Here is a 13,190-nt window from a genome sequence, read left to right on the forward strand (position 1 = left end):
TAACCAATCAAAGGTTAAAAATGGATAATAAAAAGAGACATACTTTCCTGGGGAGTGGAAAGCTTTTCTGACCGGACTCAAAGGCCACAAGAGCAATCTGCAAATCCACCAAAACAATATAGTTGATAGAAAAGTTAACATTCCCCAACTCTATTGAAAAAAACAGGTAAAATATTCAAAAACACAGCATCAGGAGATTGCACCAATAGCAAAGAAAAAAAAAGGACTTTTAAAAAAACAATAGAAGCATACATAATGTTGGCACAGAGTCAAATACTGCTGGTGAAAGAGTGAGTGCAAAATTATGGTCATATCACATAATGTCATTTCACATCCTAAAAAACAAAACATAGGTTTGTAGTTTGGCCTGGGGAAGACGACTGGAAGATCTGTGGGAACTTACTAAGCTACTTAGTCTTAAGTTGCTGGAAAAGCATTGGTGCCCTTCTCTGGGAATAATTTCAAAACAAGTAATTTGCCCAGAACTGAATACAAGGAAACTCTGCACTAGAAGATAAATTGCCAGTGGGACTAGGAAAGAGTCCACAGTCAGTTTTAAGATTACATTCCCAGATGACAACAATGGTTTCTACTTTCTTTTTCGATGGTCTTTACCCTCCTGGTTCTCAGCAAGACTGCACAGCTCCCAATGTAGCTTTTACCTGCCTCTGCTGCCTGTGTCATACAGGCAATTCTCACCTTCAAGATGTTCAACACCTCCTACTGGACCCAAGTCAGCTTCCTGCCTAAATCAGCCCCATTTACATTTCAAAATAGCATTGTCAGAGTGAAGTGGTTCAGGCACTAGGTAGAAAAGCCAGAATTCAGCAGGTGCTTGACCCGGCTTTGAAAATTCAACTAACTTTTTTCACGTTGCCAGGCAAGGGAGCTGATGTTTGAAGTCTTGCTTTTGTGAAAAATTCTCTGCAGGTAGACCAAAAATTAAAACAGACATTCGTGAAAAATAATCTGCCTTTGCCCTAAACTAGAAAACTGGAAATAGCAATGAGGTCCAGTGCTTTATGTCTTCCAGATTTGGCATGATGGCACAGAGTTTCAGGTGGTTTAACATTTTACTTCTCAGTTGTGGCTTTAGGTAAAGGCTACTGCTGGAAGAACTGAGACCTGTTTTTTTTAAAAAAAAACAAAGTATAATATATTAACTTTATCTGGTGGTGCCAAGTTTGCTTCTGTATAATTTTACTTCCTTAAAAAGAAAATCAGAATTATGAAACTTGAATTAGATATTCAACTTGGCTTTGTTTGCTCTTTTGAGAGATTTAGGGAACCTATTGGTCAGCCTAGTAGTTAAAAAAAGTTCATTGTTCGCTGTGCAGACCTGTTTTCTCAATACTGTGCGGCTCATGCTTGCTTTAGGTTTAGTGGGACACCAAAATTAAGAGTACTGGGGGGGGGGGGGGGGGGGGAGAAAGAAGAGAGAAAGAGAGGAGAAGAAATTGTAATAACTGATAAGCAAAAAACAATGTGGCAAACAAAATTCAAATCTGAAATGAATTACCAGATGTAAAGTCCAGAAACTGCACCAAAGTGCAGAGAGAAAACAGTTTATGTTGAGTGCATGACTTGGGAGCTGCCAGTGTTGGACTGGGATGGACAAAGTTAAAAGTTGAGATTTTTAACTATATGGAGTCCAGAAAGACTTTAAACTCACACCTAGATATGGTTTATCTGAGGGGAAAGAAGGCAAATAACTGCATATAAAAATTGTCTGGACAGTTAAAGAGATGAGGTAATTTTGTTTTTGAGCAAGTGTAACCCAAGCAGCAAATTCTGTTTAAATGGACACATGGTACTTTGCTCTATAGCTGGTCTTATAGAGAAAATTCTCCACGTGTAATTGGTCTCCACACACTGAGCTTAGCAAACATGGCACATTATACAACACAAGATTAAAGAAGTGTCCCAAATCAATTGCAGATTTGGAAAATTGGATGCTGACTTTAAACAGCTGCACTGGGCATTTTAGCTGGATTAATGGAGTAGGAACTCTGGAGTAATGTAGGAGCAAACAATTAGTGCTAAATGTAGTGCAAACAGTGAACAGCTTTCTTACCAGCACTATGCTAGTCAAACCTCCTCTCCTTGTGGTTGGCTATGAAAGGGAGCATTAAAAAGAGAGGCTTGTAGGGTGTGACAATGGAAACAGTGACATAGCAAAGAAGTTTCAAACCGCAGTTAGAACGGTCTGCCCTATGGGAGGTGGAAAATATGGTAAAGAAAAGGATTGGGAACATTCAAAATAAACCTTGGCCTGCTGGAGACATGGGCATTAAACAATCAGCTTAAAATAGTGCAGTGCTATCATGACAAAATGGATTTTAAAACCCACCAGTCTCTCAGACATGTTATGACATACCTTGTGGCACTTGGGAGTTCAGCCCACACCTTCTAGCCCAGAGCTAGGAACACTAACCCTGCACCACAAGACCCTTTGTTGAAATATTGTTTTATGAACAAACTGTGTGCATTAACTGCATCATGCAAATTTTCAGAATTGAATGCAAATTCCAAAAAAAGGATGTAATTTTAAAATTGTCTAAAAGACATTTGCTATACTAACCAAATCATTAATGCATGCAAAACTGAAATAAAGTTTGAATTGTGACCCAAACCATTCCTCAATTAAAATGCACCTCTAACCAGAACTATTCATTAGTTGGTAATCAGAGAGTGTACCAGGAAGTGTTCAATGACTTCAATATTCCATATGCTGTCAATATGTCATCCAAATTCTATGCTGCTGTAAAAGACTTGGTAGTTGTTCAGGGTCACAAGCATAAGTAATGGTGCATTTGTGCAAAAGAAGTTTATTTATTGTAGTCAAAATGATGCTTGCATCCATTTGTTGTACTATCCTATCCAAAAAAATGCTAACATCAAGATGAGTCTCCTCCACATGTTTTATGAAAATAAACAAATTACTCCAACAGTTATTACTTCTAGCACACTCTCCACACTATAACTACATGTCAGCTGAACCAGAGGTACTCTTTTTGATCTGTTAAAAGTGAACACAACAAATGATATCAGAACATACTGAGAAAGTGTTAAGTTCACAGACGGCAATACAAAGTATACAGAAGTCCAGTTACGGTCACACTGGGCTGTAGTGCCTCCACAGCTGGAGGACTGTGCACATTTACACTGAGATTGCTTCCATATTCTATTCTTCTTTTTCTTAAGTTACTTGGCCCTCCTTTGCTGTACTCTAAAAATTTCCCAATCCTCAGGTTTAGTGCTCTTTCTGACTGCCTTTTCCTTTATTATACAATCCTCAACTTCCTTTGTCAGCCATAGTTAACTGATATTTTAATTATATTTCCCAATCCAGCTTAGTCAATTGAGCCTCACGCTTTCCTAATTTCCTTTATTCAAAATTTAACACTTGCTTCAGCTAGAACTCGCTCACCTTCAAATAATGTAAAACTTAATATTGTGGTCACTCAACCTTAGTCATCTTGTAAAAGAAACTTTAGATGTCCCCTTTATCATTACATCATATTTAATCCAAAGTAGCCTGTCTTTTAGTCAGCTATTTGACAAGCTGCTCTAGAAAAGCATCCTTAAGGCATTCCAGAAATATCCTACACAGCTTTAGTATGAAATTGGTTTATCCAGTCTATACACAGGTTGAAGTCACTTGAGATTACTATTGCACACAATATAGGCTTGTCATCTCAGACTTGCTAGGTCCCACATCAACTCAACCACTATCACTGCTATTTAGTGGCCCATAAATAACTCCAACACATATCGACAGCCCCTTGCTGTTTCTCAGTTTCACAAACTGATTTAACATTGGTAAGTGAGGAGCTCCAACTGGAAAGAACAATGTACTGATCCCATCTTGTATTATCAGCACAACTCCAGCTCCTTTTCCTTCTCATTTGTCTGTCCTAAATGAGAAATACCCTTGAGTATTCAGCTCTTAGTCCTTTATATTGTAACCACGTACTTCTTTGTGCCTTTAAAAAGCCTACCTCGTGTGCAGCATTCTTAACATTCAGGTAGGGAGGGCACCCTCAATTTTGTCATTACTCTGCATTCAAGACATGTCCATTGTTCTGCTGTGTTTCTTCTGTCTGCTAGTCTCCCTCACAGCTTTTCTACTTCCTATTACCATCTTAACACCCTTCCACTTTGGGTTATCCATCAGGTTCCCATTCCCTTAACAAGTTCATTTAAACAAACCCTAATAGCATTACCAAATCTCGTTGCTAGGATATCAGTCCCAGTCCTGTTAAGATGCAAGCCATCCATCTTGTACAAGTCTCATTTGCCTTAGACTTGGCCCCAGTGCCTCAAATCTGATGCCCTCCCTCCGATACCTGCTCACCAGCCACATGTTGAGTCAATCAAGCCTCTTATTCTGATAGTCACTAACACATGGCACTGGGAGGAATGAACAGATTGCTTATTTAGGTCCTTGAGTTTTATTTCAAAAAACAAAAGTAGTTACCTTCCTAATACACCAAATTTGGATTTCTGTACCTATGTCATTAGAAGGATTGCAGACCACAACTTTTTACTGATCCCAGAAAAGATGTCCTGCAGCCACTCAGACATCCTTGACCCTGGGAAAAAAAAGTGATGCAACACACCATCCTGGAGTCATGTTTCATGCTGCAAAAGTGTCTGTCTGATCCCCTGACTAAAGGAGATCCATGGACTGGCCTCTGGCTGTATTCTCCTGGAATACACATTGGGAAGCACCAGAGACTTGGAGGACTCACTACTTACATCAGCTTTTAATGTCAAAAATCATCAGTGCTCCCTCACAGACAAGAATGATTCTCTTCCACTCCTCGGAGGAAGAGTCCGCAGGTGGCTGTACAATCCAATGCAGTTACTGCAGGTTCTGTTACACTTGGGGCAGGTGGTGGTCGTGGGAAAGGGTGGGTTCAGCACAAGTGTAGCAGCACATTCCTTCTGCTCTTTGCCTGACCCCTATCTTCTCCTTCCCCACCCCACCCGAACAGCAAGTCTCCAGGTACTAGATGCCATCCCGGATGCTGCTCCTCCACTTTGGATGGAGTTAGGCCAGTGATTCCCAGGTGTCTGTGAAAATGCTGCATGTCACCAGTGAGGCCTTGAAGGTATCACTGAAGCACTTTCTCTTTTCAAGGAGAAAGTCTACAAAAAATGTGGCAGAGAGTCTACTGAAAGATCTGAACTGCCCAGGATAAGCTAGAACTTAAAATGTTAAGAGCTTCCTCTTTAGCACACAGTCCAGCTACATTAAGCACTAGCCAGGTGTGTTGGTTGTAATAGTACGCATCCTGTACTCTGACAAAAGCCACAATAGAGAACCACTTCAGTTGTTTGTGTAACTGAATCTCACTTCTCCAAAACATTTCAAGATGACAATATTATTTTGTGTCAGAGTCAAATATTGCAAGTGCTTCGTAGGACTAAAATCATGAATATCTGCAACTAAAAAGAAGTTATATTTTAGCATTTCCAGTAACCTATTCTTTACATTCCCAATTTCTGGAACAGATCTGCTTTTAGTAATTCTAATCCAAAATCATGTGTTCAAACCGAAAGGAATGGACCTTTACAGAAAAAGAAACCTTCAAGCAGAAGATAGAGAGGTGGTGATGTTTCTCCAATAGCAGATTGTCACTTAATGAAAATATTAAAAGAGAAAAAAAAAGTGTCCTAATGAAGAAATCAATCTGGTCCAACGTAATTGGTGAGTTTGTGGGATATTAAATGGCACTGCTGGAGATGGCAAATAAACAGGTTTACAGTTCAGGTTGTAAGTTTGCTTGCTGAACTGGATGGTTTGTTTTCAGATGTTTCGTATCAGTGAGCCTTTGGTGAAGTGCTGTGTTCTGTCCTGCTTTCTATTTGTGTCTTGGTCTGTTCAGGTGGGTGATATCATTTCCTGTTCTTTTTCTCAGAGGTTGGTAAGTGGGTTCCAAATTGACATGTTTATTGACAGAGGCCTGGCATTCAAACCGGAACTATGAACTCCTGTGCATACCAACCTCTGAGAAAAGGAGCAGGAAGTGATATCACCCACCTTAACAGACCAAGACACAACTAGAAAGCAGGACAGAACACAGCACTTCAAAGGCTCACTGATACCTACATGGTGACAAAACATCTGAAAACAAACCACCCAGCTCAGCGAGCAAACTTACAACCTGAACCTCAACCTTAACTACAAATCTTAAAGAAATAAATTGCAAGGTTTACAATTATTGAAACGGAAGCTACACAATTGATGACTGATATCATGTATAATACAGAGACAAGACCAAAGTTACTTCTGAGCTCCATTGTAGCAGAGTTGGTAAAAAAAGAAAGGGACGTGCAATACATGATGGAATCCTAAATGTTTGTAGCAAATTTGTTTGGGGTCTCACTGGCTTGGCCAGCCCATTCCTAATTGTCCAGTAGGCAGTGAAATCTGTCACATGTGGGCCAGACCAAGTAAGGATGGCAGTTTCCTTTCCCTAAAAAAAAACCTTAATCAATCAATCATATGGAATTTTCCCCACAAACCAGTTTCACAGTCATCATTAAACTCTTAATCTAGATTTTTATTAAATAAAAAGTGCCAAGACAGATTTGAACCCAGGTCCTCCATTACCTGGGTCACTAGACTAATGGTCTAAAGTGATAATATTACTAAGCCATCCTACAACTGGCAAATGACAAATTGAATGGCGAAAAAAAAAGTGGTTGAAGACTATGGGATTGATTCAGGCAGAGCTGGAGTTTCTTGCTCTCAGCAAATTACATTCAGAAAGTGAAAGTGCAGTGAAGACAAAAAGGGGAACAGGCAATGTTTATTACAGGTTCAGTGAAGTCAGTTTGGTGGAGGAATGGGGAACATGTGTTGGGATGTGTGGGGCTGTATGGAAAATTCAGAGTCAGAATTTCTCAAAAGAGGTGTGACCAATAATAAGTAAGTAGGAGCAGGCACAGACCATGCAGACCCTGGGGCCTGTTTGGGCATTCACTATAAATGGTGATTGATCCGCAGCCTGAACCCTACTTTCTCATGCTCCCATTTTCTGGAAAATTCCATGATTTGCCAGTTGCTTGACGTGAAACATTAGCTCAGCTTTCTTTCTACAGATGCTGCCAGACCTGCTGAGTTTGTCCAGCAATTTCTGTTTTTGGCTCTCCATTTCCACTCCATCCCCGAGAGGCCACAAGAGGAGAGAAAAAAAAAGACAACCCTATCCATTAAAATCAGTTTGAGAGAGTGTTCACTTGATCACTAACACAAAGCGTGCAGTTGGAAGGGAGAAAAGTATGACAGCCAAGAGGATGCAGAAGATTCTGTCAAAAAGTAATTAACTTTGTACAGCAGGAAGGTTCTGGAAACCAAGTCTGCTCAGGGAGTGAGTGTGTAAATCATGATTAAATAGATGCCTGGGAATCAGACATCACATTGTAACACTGCACAACAGTGTAATCCAGAAGAGGAAGCTTAAATTCAGGAACTAGTCATCAGAGGGTAGAGAAACTGGAAGCTTGCATTAACTATTTCCTTAGCACTCCAGGGTACGTACATTTAGCCATTAACTTATCAATTGGGGGTGGGGGGAGGTTTGCCTTTCATCACATTACACTTAGATTTCCTTGCTCACAAACCCAAACCAATTCTGTAAAGATAATGTGCATGCTGCAAGACAAAACACAACCTCTTCAGTTCGTTAGATTTCAATAACAATAATGTAGACACTTATAAATATGTATCTGTGGCAAGTATGCTGTTGTGTGTCAAAGGGAGGAGTACACTTAAATATGTTATTGCCTCAGTCATGCAATAATTTGCTAGTGTTGAGTGCAAACTAGTGTTCTCACTATGGTCAGCAGCTCACAAACAAAACCAGAAATTGTTGCAAAACCTTAGCAGGTTTGCCAGCATCTGCAGAGAGAAAACAGTGTTAGGGTTTCAGTTCCAATGACCTTTCAATTGTCAGAACTGAAACGTTTTTCCAGCAATTTCTGTATTTGTTTGTGATGTCCAGCATCTGCAGTTCTTTGGGTTTGTGTTTAACAGTTTGTAGCTATTATATGATGTGCCTCACAGCCTTTTGCAATAATCCTTTAAGTGACATATTTATGATATCACCACCATAATCACAGAATGCAACCTGATGGTATAAAACACAGTCTCAGCCTTCATCTTACTGTAGCCACTTGCAACATGACACTAAGGAAGTTACCAACAGTTTGAACAACTTTGTTACAGCACTAGACCACACAGGATAATGCTTATGACTGTAATAAAGTCTATTGAATCTTTCAGCATTACATTGTCCACATCTAGTTCTTTAGCTATGGGAGCTAAAGTATTGTGCCATCAGTTACAGATACTCCAAAGACAAATCTGAAATCCTGCATCAATGACAGAACAGGGCACATCAAATCAGCAGCCATATGCAGGAATGTGGAGCAAGGATACAATCAAATTAACAGCAACACAAGTTCATGGGGTCAAATCATCTCCTGTCTAATTTTTGACTGTTCAACTAACACAAAGGGTTCCAACAGAGTAAAGCTGTGCAGAACTAAAGGATACCCAGGTTTGGCTTTGTCAGGTAATGCAATTCCAAGTGGGCCCCAGGAACATCTGACCATCTTCAGTGTTCTTTCTAAAAGATTTGAGAAGCAAGCAGATAGGTGACAGAAGATTGCTTTTTAAACAGAGTGTACAGTCCCCCTAGCTGGTTATGCAGTGTAAACAAACAGCCAGTGCTCAAAGCATATTGGACATTGCATTTAAAAGATTAAGCTTCACCAGTAGAAAAGCAAGGAGCAACATGATGCAAAGGTTAGATGAAAATGTATAGGAAGCAACTTAGTGCAGCATTAAGGTAGAAACTAAGCTAGGCCAGCGACTTTTTTTCCTATACTGTTGTTAACTCATTGTTACTGGATTTTAATCTCAACATCTCCAAATAAAACTGAAAGTGCCAGAGAAACTCAGGTCTAGCAGCTTCTGTGGAGACAGAAAAGCAAGCTTAATTCTTCAAGTCCAATGATACGAGTTCTAAAGATTTTAGTTTGGATCTCCAGTGTTTGCAGTACTGTACTCAACTTTTATCAAAGTCTTCAGTGTTGGTTTAGGAAAACCAGTCATTCTATAAGAGGGATGTCCGACCACCCCAACCCTATGTATAAAAGTGGTACTGTATAAGCAGCAGACTTAGTTATTTAGCCACATATGCGTTGAAGACCACTCTGCATGACTGTACGCGAATTTGGGGGTGGGGTAGGGATGTCTAGGAATAGCCGATGCAAAGTTATTCAATAGTTACTTTTTTTAAAAAAGTATTTAAATTCAGCATTGTGCCCGGAGGCACGCACCTTGTAATGGCCAGCGCTTCTCTCTCCATCTTGTAATCTCACGAAAGCTCGGATCAGCTCCTGCTCGGTGTTCCCGTTCCTTGTCACGAAACTTTCCAGCATTTCCAAGATGCGGACAATCTTAGGGATCAGACCTTCCACGACTTTCTTCCCGTGGCTGTCGATTAGCTTCTCCAGCTCAGTGCCGATCAACTTGGCGATCTCGTACACATCATTGACGCCGAGGTTAGAGGCGGGTTTGTCCAGGCATGACAGGAGACAGGCTTCCGTGTCCATAATGCTGCTAGCGCGATTCGATGATGGTCCGGGGATGGAACGTTGCCCGAGAATAGAATGTTGCCCGTAGATGGAACGTGACCCGGGAATGGAACGTTGCCCGTGGATGGAACGTGACCCGGGAATGGAATGTTGGCCGTAGATGGAACGTGGCCCGGGAGGATGGGGAAGGACGTTCTTTAACTGGCTGGATCAATTTGCACGGTGGAACTCCATTGGGAAGAAGTCGCAGGGAAGATGTTTTCCCGCTGCAGACAGTCCCTCAGCTCCCGGACTTTTATACTGCGCTCCGGTTTGCACCTTTCCCTTGGCTTTAATTGTCACGTGGCACCTCTAACAATAACGTGTGGCGTCATTTGGCCCAATCACCAGCCAGTGGCAGCCCCACGCCTGACAGGTTCCCGGCCTGGGCCCACCCCCAATCACAACAGCGAAACCAAACTGACAAGAGACTGTGGTTAGATTTCTAACAACAGAACTCGTCAACAAAGTTAACATTAAATAGCACATAACACTCGAGCTAAAATAGCGCATGTGCTCGGTCCCTGCGTGAAATCGATTCAATGCATGCATTTTTTAAAAAATGTTGCATTTCTTAAATTGATCAGAGGATGCGAACCAATATGTCGATTGCATTTTTTGTGTGTGGTTTTATAAACACATCCATAAGTTTTGGTTCAAGACGGACTGATGGAGAAGACAAGGTCAAAACCCAACTGGTTTGGGTTTATTTTTAACCATGTTTCTTACATATAAAGACTGAATACTGTATCAAAGATAGGACAAGCTGTTCCATTATTGAAACTGTGTTCCATAAACTCAATCACCTAATACCAGTCAGTCTATTCCAAATGCGACTCTCTAAATGTTTCTAACATTCATATGACTGGACTTCATGCTTCTGTTTAGCCTTCCATGTTTCTCTCTCTCTCTTAACCACTCCACACTTATTAATATCCCCCGAGAAATGGCTCAATGACATCATCGCAAGGTTGCTCCCGGGTCATAAAGCCCGACTTTAGCCTTTAAACCACATATCGTCTCCCATGATAAATACTATCTCCTTTTTCCTCTCGTCTGTGCGTTAGCTCACCTCTTATAAGACTTAATGTTGTCTTTTGTTTGTCAACTCATTAGAAACCTGCTGGGACATGTTTACTCTCAACATTTAAAAAGTATAAACTAAGAGCTGGCTTAGGCCATTTCATTCCCCCCACCATTTAGTAAGATTATAACATCAACTCCACATTAGATAGTACATAACACTCGAGCTAAAATAGCGCATGTGCTTGGTCCCTGCGTGAAATCGATTCAGTGCATGCATGTTTAATCTCAACATTTAAATGTATAATCTAAGAGCGAGCTTTGGTCATTTGCTCCCCACCACCATTTCGTAAGTCATGGCTGATCTGATTATAGCGTCAACTCCACATTCCTATTTAACCCCAAAATCTTCCACCTCTCCCTTAGCGTTCCTTTTACTTTTCCTTCCAACTGCGTGGATATCTTCTGTAAACAGAAGTCAGTGCTGCAATTGGCATGCCAAAGCCAATTGCCATACACGGAATCTTGACGCGCCTTAATTTAATTTCCTCAACATCCTGATTATATTTGGAACGTGACATTAGAGTATTTACTTGGGTACTTACAGATTCATACTATAAGGAGAGATTAATACTTTAAATTGACATCACAATTGGGTGTGTTGATTCAGTGCTCTCATATCACTGAGTTCCTTGATTGCCAAAACCATTCTTTTGGGAAGAAAGTGAGGTCTGCAGATGCTGGAGATCAGAGCTGAAAATGTGTTGCTGGAAAAGCGCAGCAGGTCAGGCAGCATCCAGGGAACAGGAGAATCGACGTTTCGGGCATAAGCCCTTCTTCAGGAATCCATTCTTGAACCATTCCTTTGATAATGTTATCAGTATTTATTGTTAAATAAAAGCAGAACATAGCAGCAAAACGTCCAAGTGATTAAAATAGATCTTTCTTGTTAGTAAAACATTTAAATAATTTTAAAAATGCTTTATTTTACAAATTATTACTTGCTCAGCAAAAGAAGTAGATTGAGCTCCAGATTTGCCCTTATTGTGAGCATGAGTTCCTTCAAGCCTGAATTGAACAAGAGCTGGTCTCGTTCAAACATAAATATTTTTTATACACTGGACAAAGTTGGAACGATGTTTCCCTCTACTAGGCTGGGAGTTGGGGTGGAAGTGAGTTCTCCAGGAGACACAATCTCATAGGACTAATTACGATTGAGATGAGGAGGAACTTCATCCATCAGAGGGTAGCACATCATTGGAATTCTCTGCCCCAGATGGCTGTTTAGGTTCAATCATTGATTATGTTCAAAACTGAGATTGATAACTCCCTCCATTTAAAAACATTAGGGGATAGTGGAGGAAAATGGCATGGAAGTAGAAGTAGTGTTAATGTTTCAGGTCCAGTTTTCTGTTCTGCCTAACCAGTTGAATGTTTCCAGTGCTTTCTGCTTTTGTTTCTGACATCCAGCACCCGCAGATCTTTGCTTTCTTTTAAAGTAGAAGATCACTAAGACTGACATATTTGAAGGACTGAGTATTGTCCTCTTGCTCCTGTTTCTTACATTCTGATTTAAATTCAAAGCTTCTTAATTATACTGAATATGATGTCCTTCATAATACAAACTAGTTTACTCTATTGTTATAACAATTACTTCTTTTAAATTAGATGGCTGTTATAACCATGATCTCTGATCAACTAATGAACTAAAGAACAATTTCTGAAGATGAATTATTAGACTTGAAATGTAAACCATGATTTGGAGGAGCCCATGTTGGACTGGATTGGACAAAGTTAAAAATCACACAATACCAAATTAAGTCTACCAGGCTTATTTGGAAGCACTAGCTTTTGAAGCGCTCCGAAACACTGTGCTTCAAATAAATCTGTTGGACTTTAACCCTAGAACTCTGTGGGAAGCTAGGGAAGTGATTGCTGGGCCTCTTGCTGAGATATTTGTTTCATCATTAGTCACAGGTGAGGTGCCGGAAGACTGGAGGTTGGCTAACATGGTGCCACTGTTTAAGAAGGGTGGTAAGAACAAACCAGGGAACTATAGATCAGTGAGTCTGATGTCGGTGGTGGGCAAGTTGTTGGAGGGAATCCTGAGGAACGGGATTTACATGTATTTAGAAAGGCGAGAATTGATTCAGGATAGTCAACATGGTTTTGTGCATGGGAAATCATGTCTACAAACTTGATTGAGTTTTTTGAAGAAGTAATAAAAAGGATTGATGAGGGCAGAGTAGTGGACATAATCTATATGAATTTCAGTAAGGCATTCGACCAGGTTCCCCAATGAAGACTGGTTACCAAGGTTAAATCTCATAGAATACAAGGAGAACTAGCCATTTGGATACAGAACTGGATCAAAGGTAGAAGACAGAAGGTGGTGGTGGATGGTTGTTTTTCAGACTGGAGGCCTGTGACCAAGTGGAATGCCACAAGGATTGGTGCAGTGTCCACTACTTTTCATCATTTATATAAATGATTTGGATGTGAGCACAACAGGT

General features: G+C 40.5%; 1 protein-coding gene across 6 annotated transcripts in view; it reads right to left on the reverse strand.

Annotated features, from left to right (window-relative positions):
• rilp (Rab interacting lysosomal protein) overlaps positions 1–9,933 on the reverse strand; it is a 40,308-nt gene extending 30,375 nt beyond the window's left edge. For 2 of the 6 annotated variants that reach the window (XM_043718509.2, XM_087977381.1), the window contains exons 1-2: positions 9,358–9,930; positions 44–97 (exon numbers count right to left, since the gene is read on the reverse strand). In XM_043718509.2, coding sequence (XP_043574444.2) covers positions 44–97; positions 9,358–9,633 — 330 coding nt within the window. In that variant the 5' untranslated portion in view covers positions 9,634–9,930. Of the gene's footprint in view, positions 1–43; positions 98–9,357 lie in introns of all 6 variants that reach the window. The other 4 variants (XM_043718511.2, XM_043718508.2, XM_087977380.1 and 1 more) reach the window with 4 other exon arrangements.
• Positions 9,934–13,190: the final 3,257 nt, after the last annotated feature.

The sequence above is a fragment of the Chiloscyllium plagiosum genome, unplaced genomic scaffold, assembly GCF_037043375.1.
Source record: "Chiloscyllium plagiosum isolate Xiang-an unplaced genomic scaffold, Cpla_swu_hap1 HiC_scaffold_31, whole genome shotgun sequence".
Taxonomy (NCBI): domain Eukaryota; kingdom Metazoa; phylum Chordata; class Chondrichthyes; order Orectolobiformes; family Hemiscylliidae; genus Chiloscyllium; species Chiloscyllium plagiosum.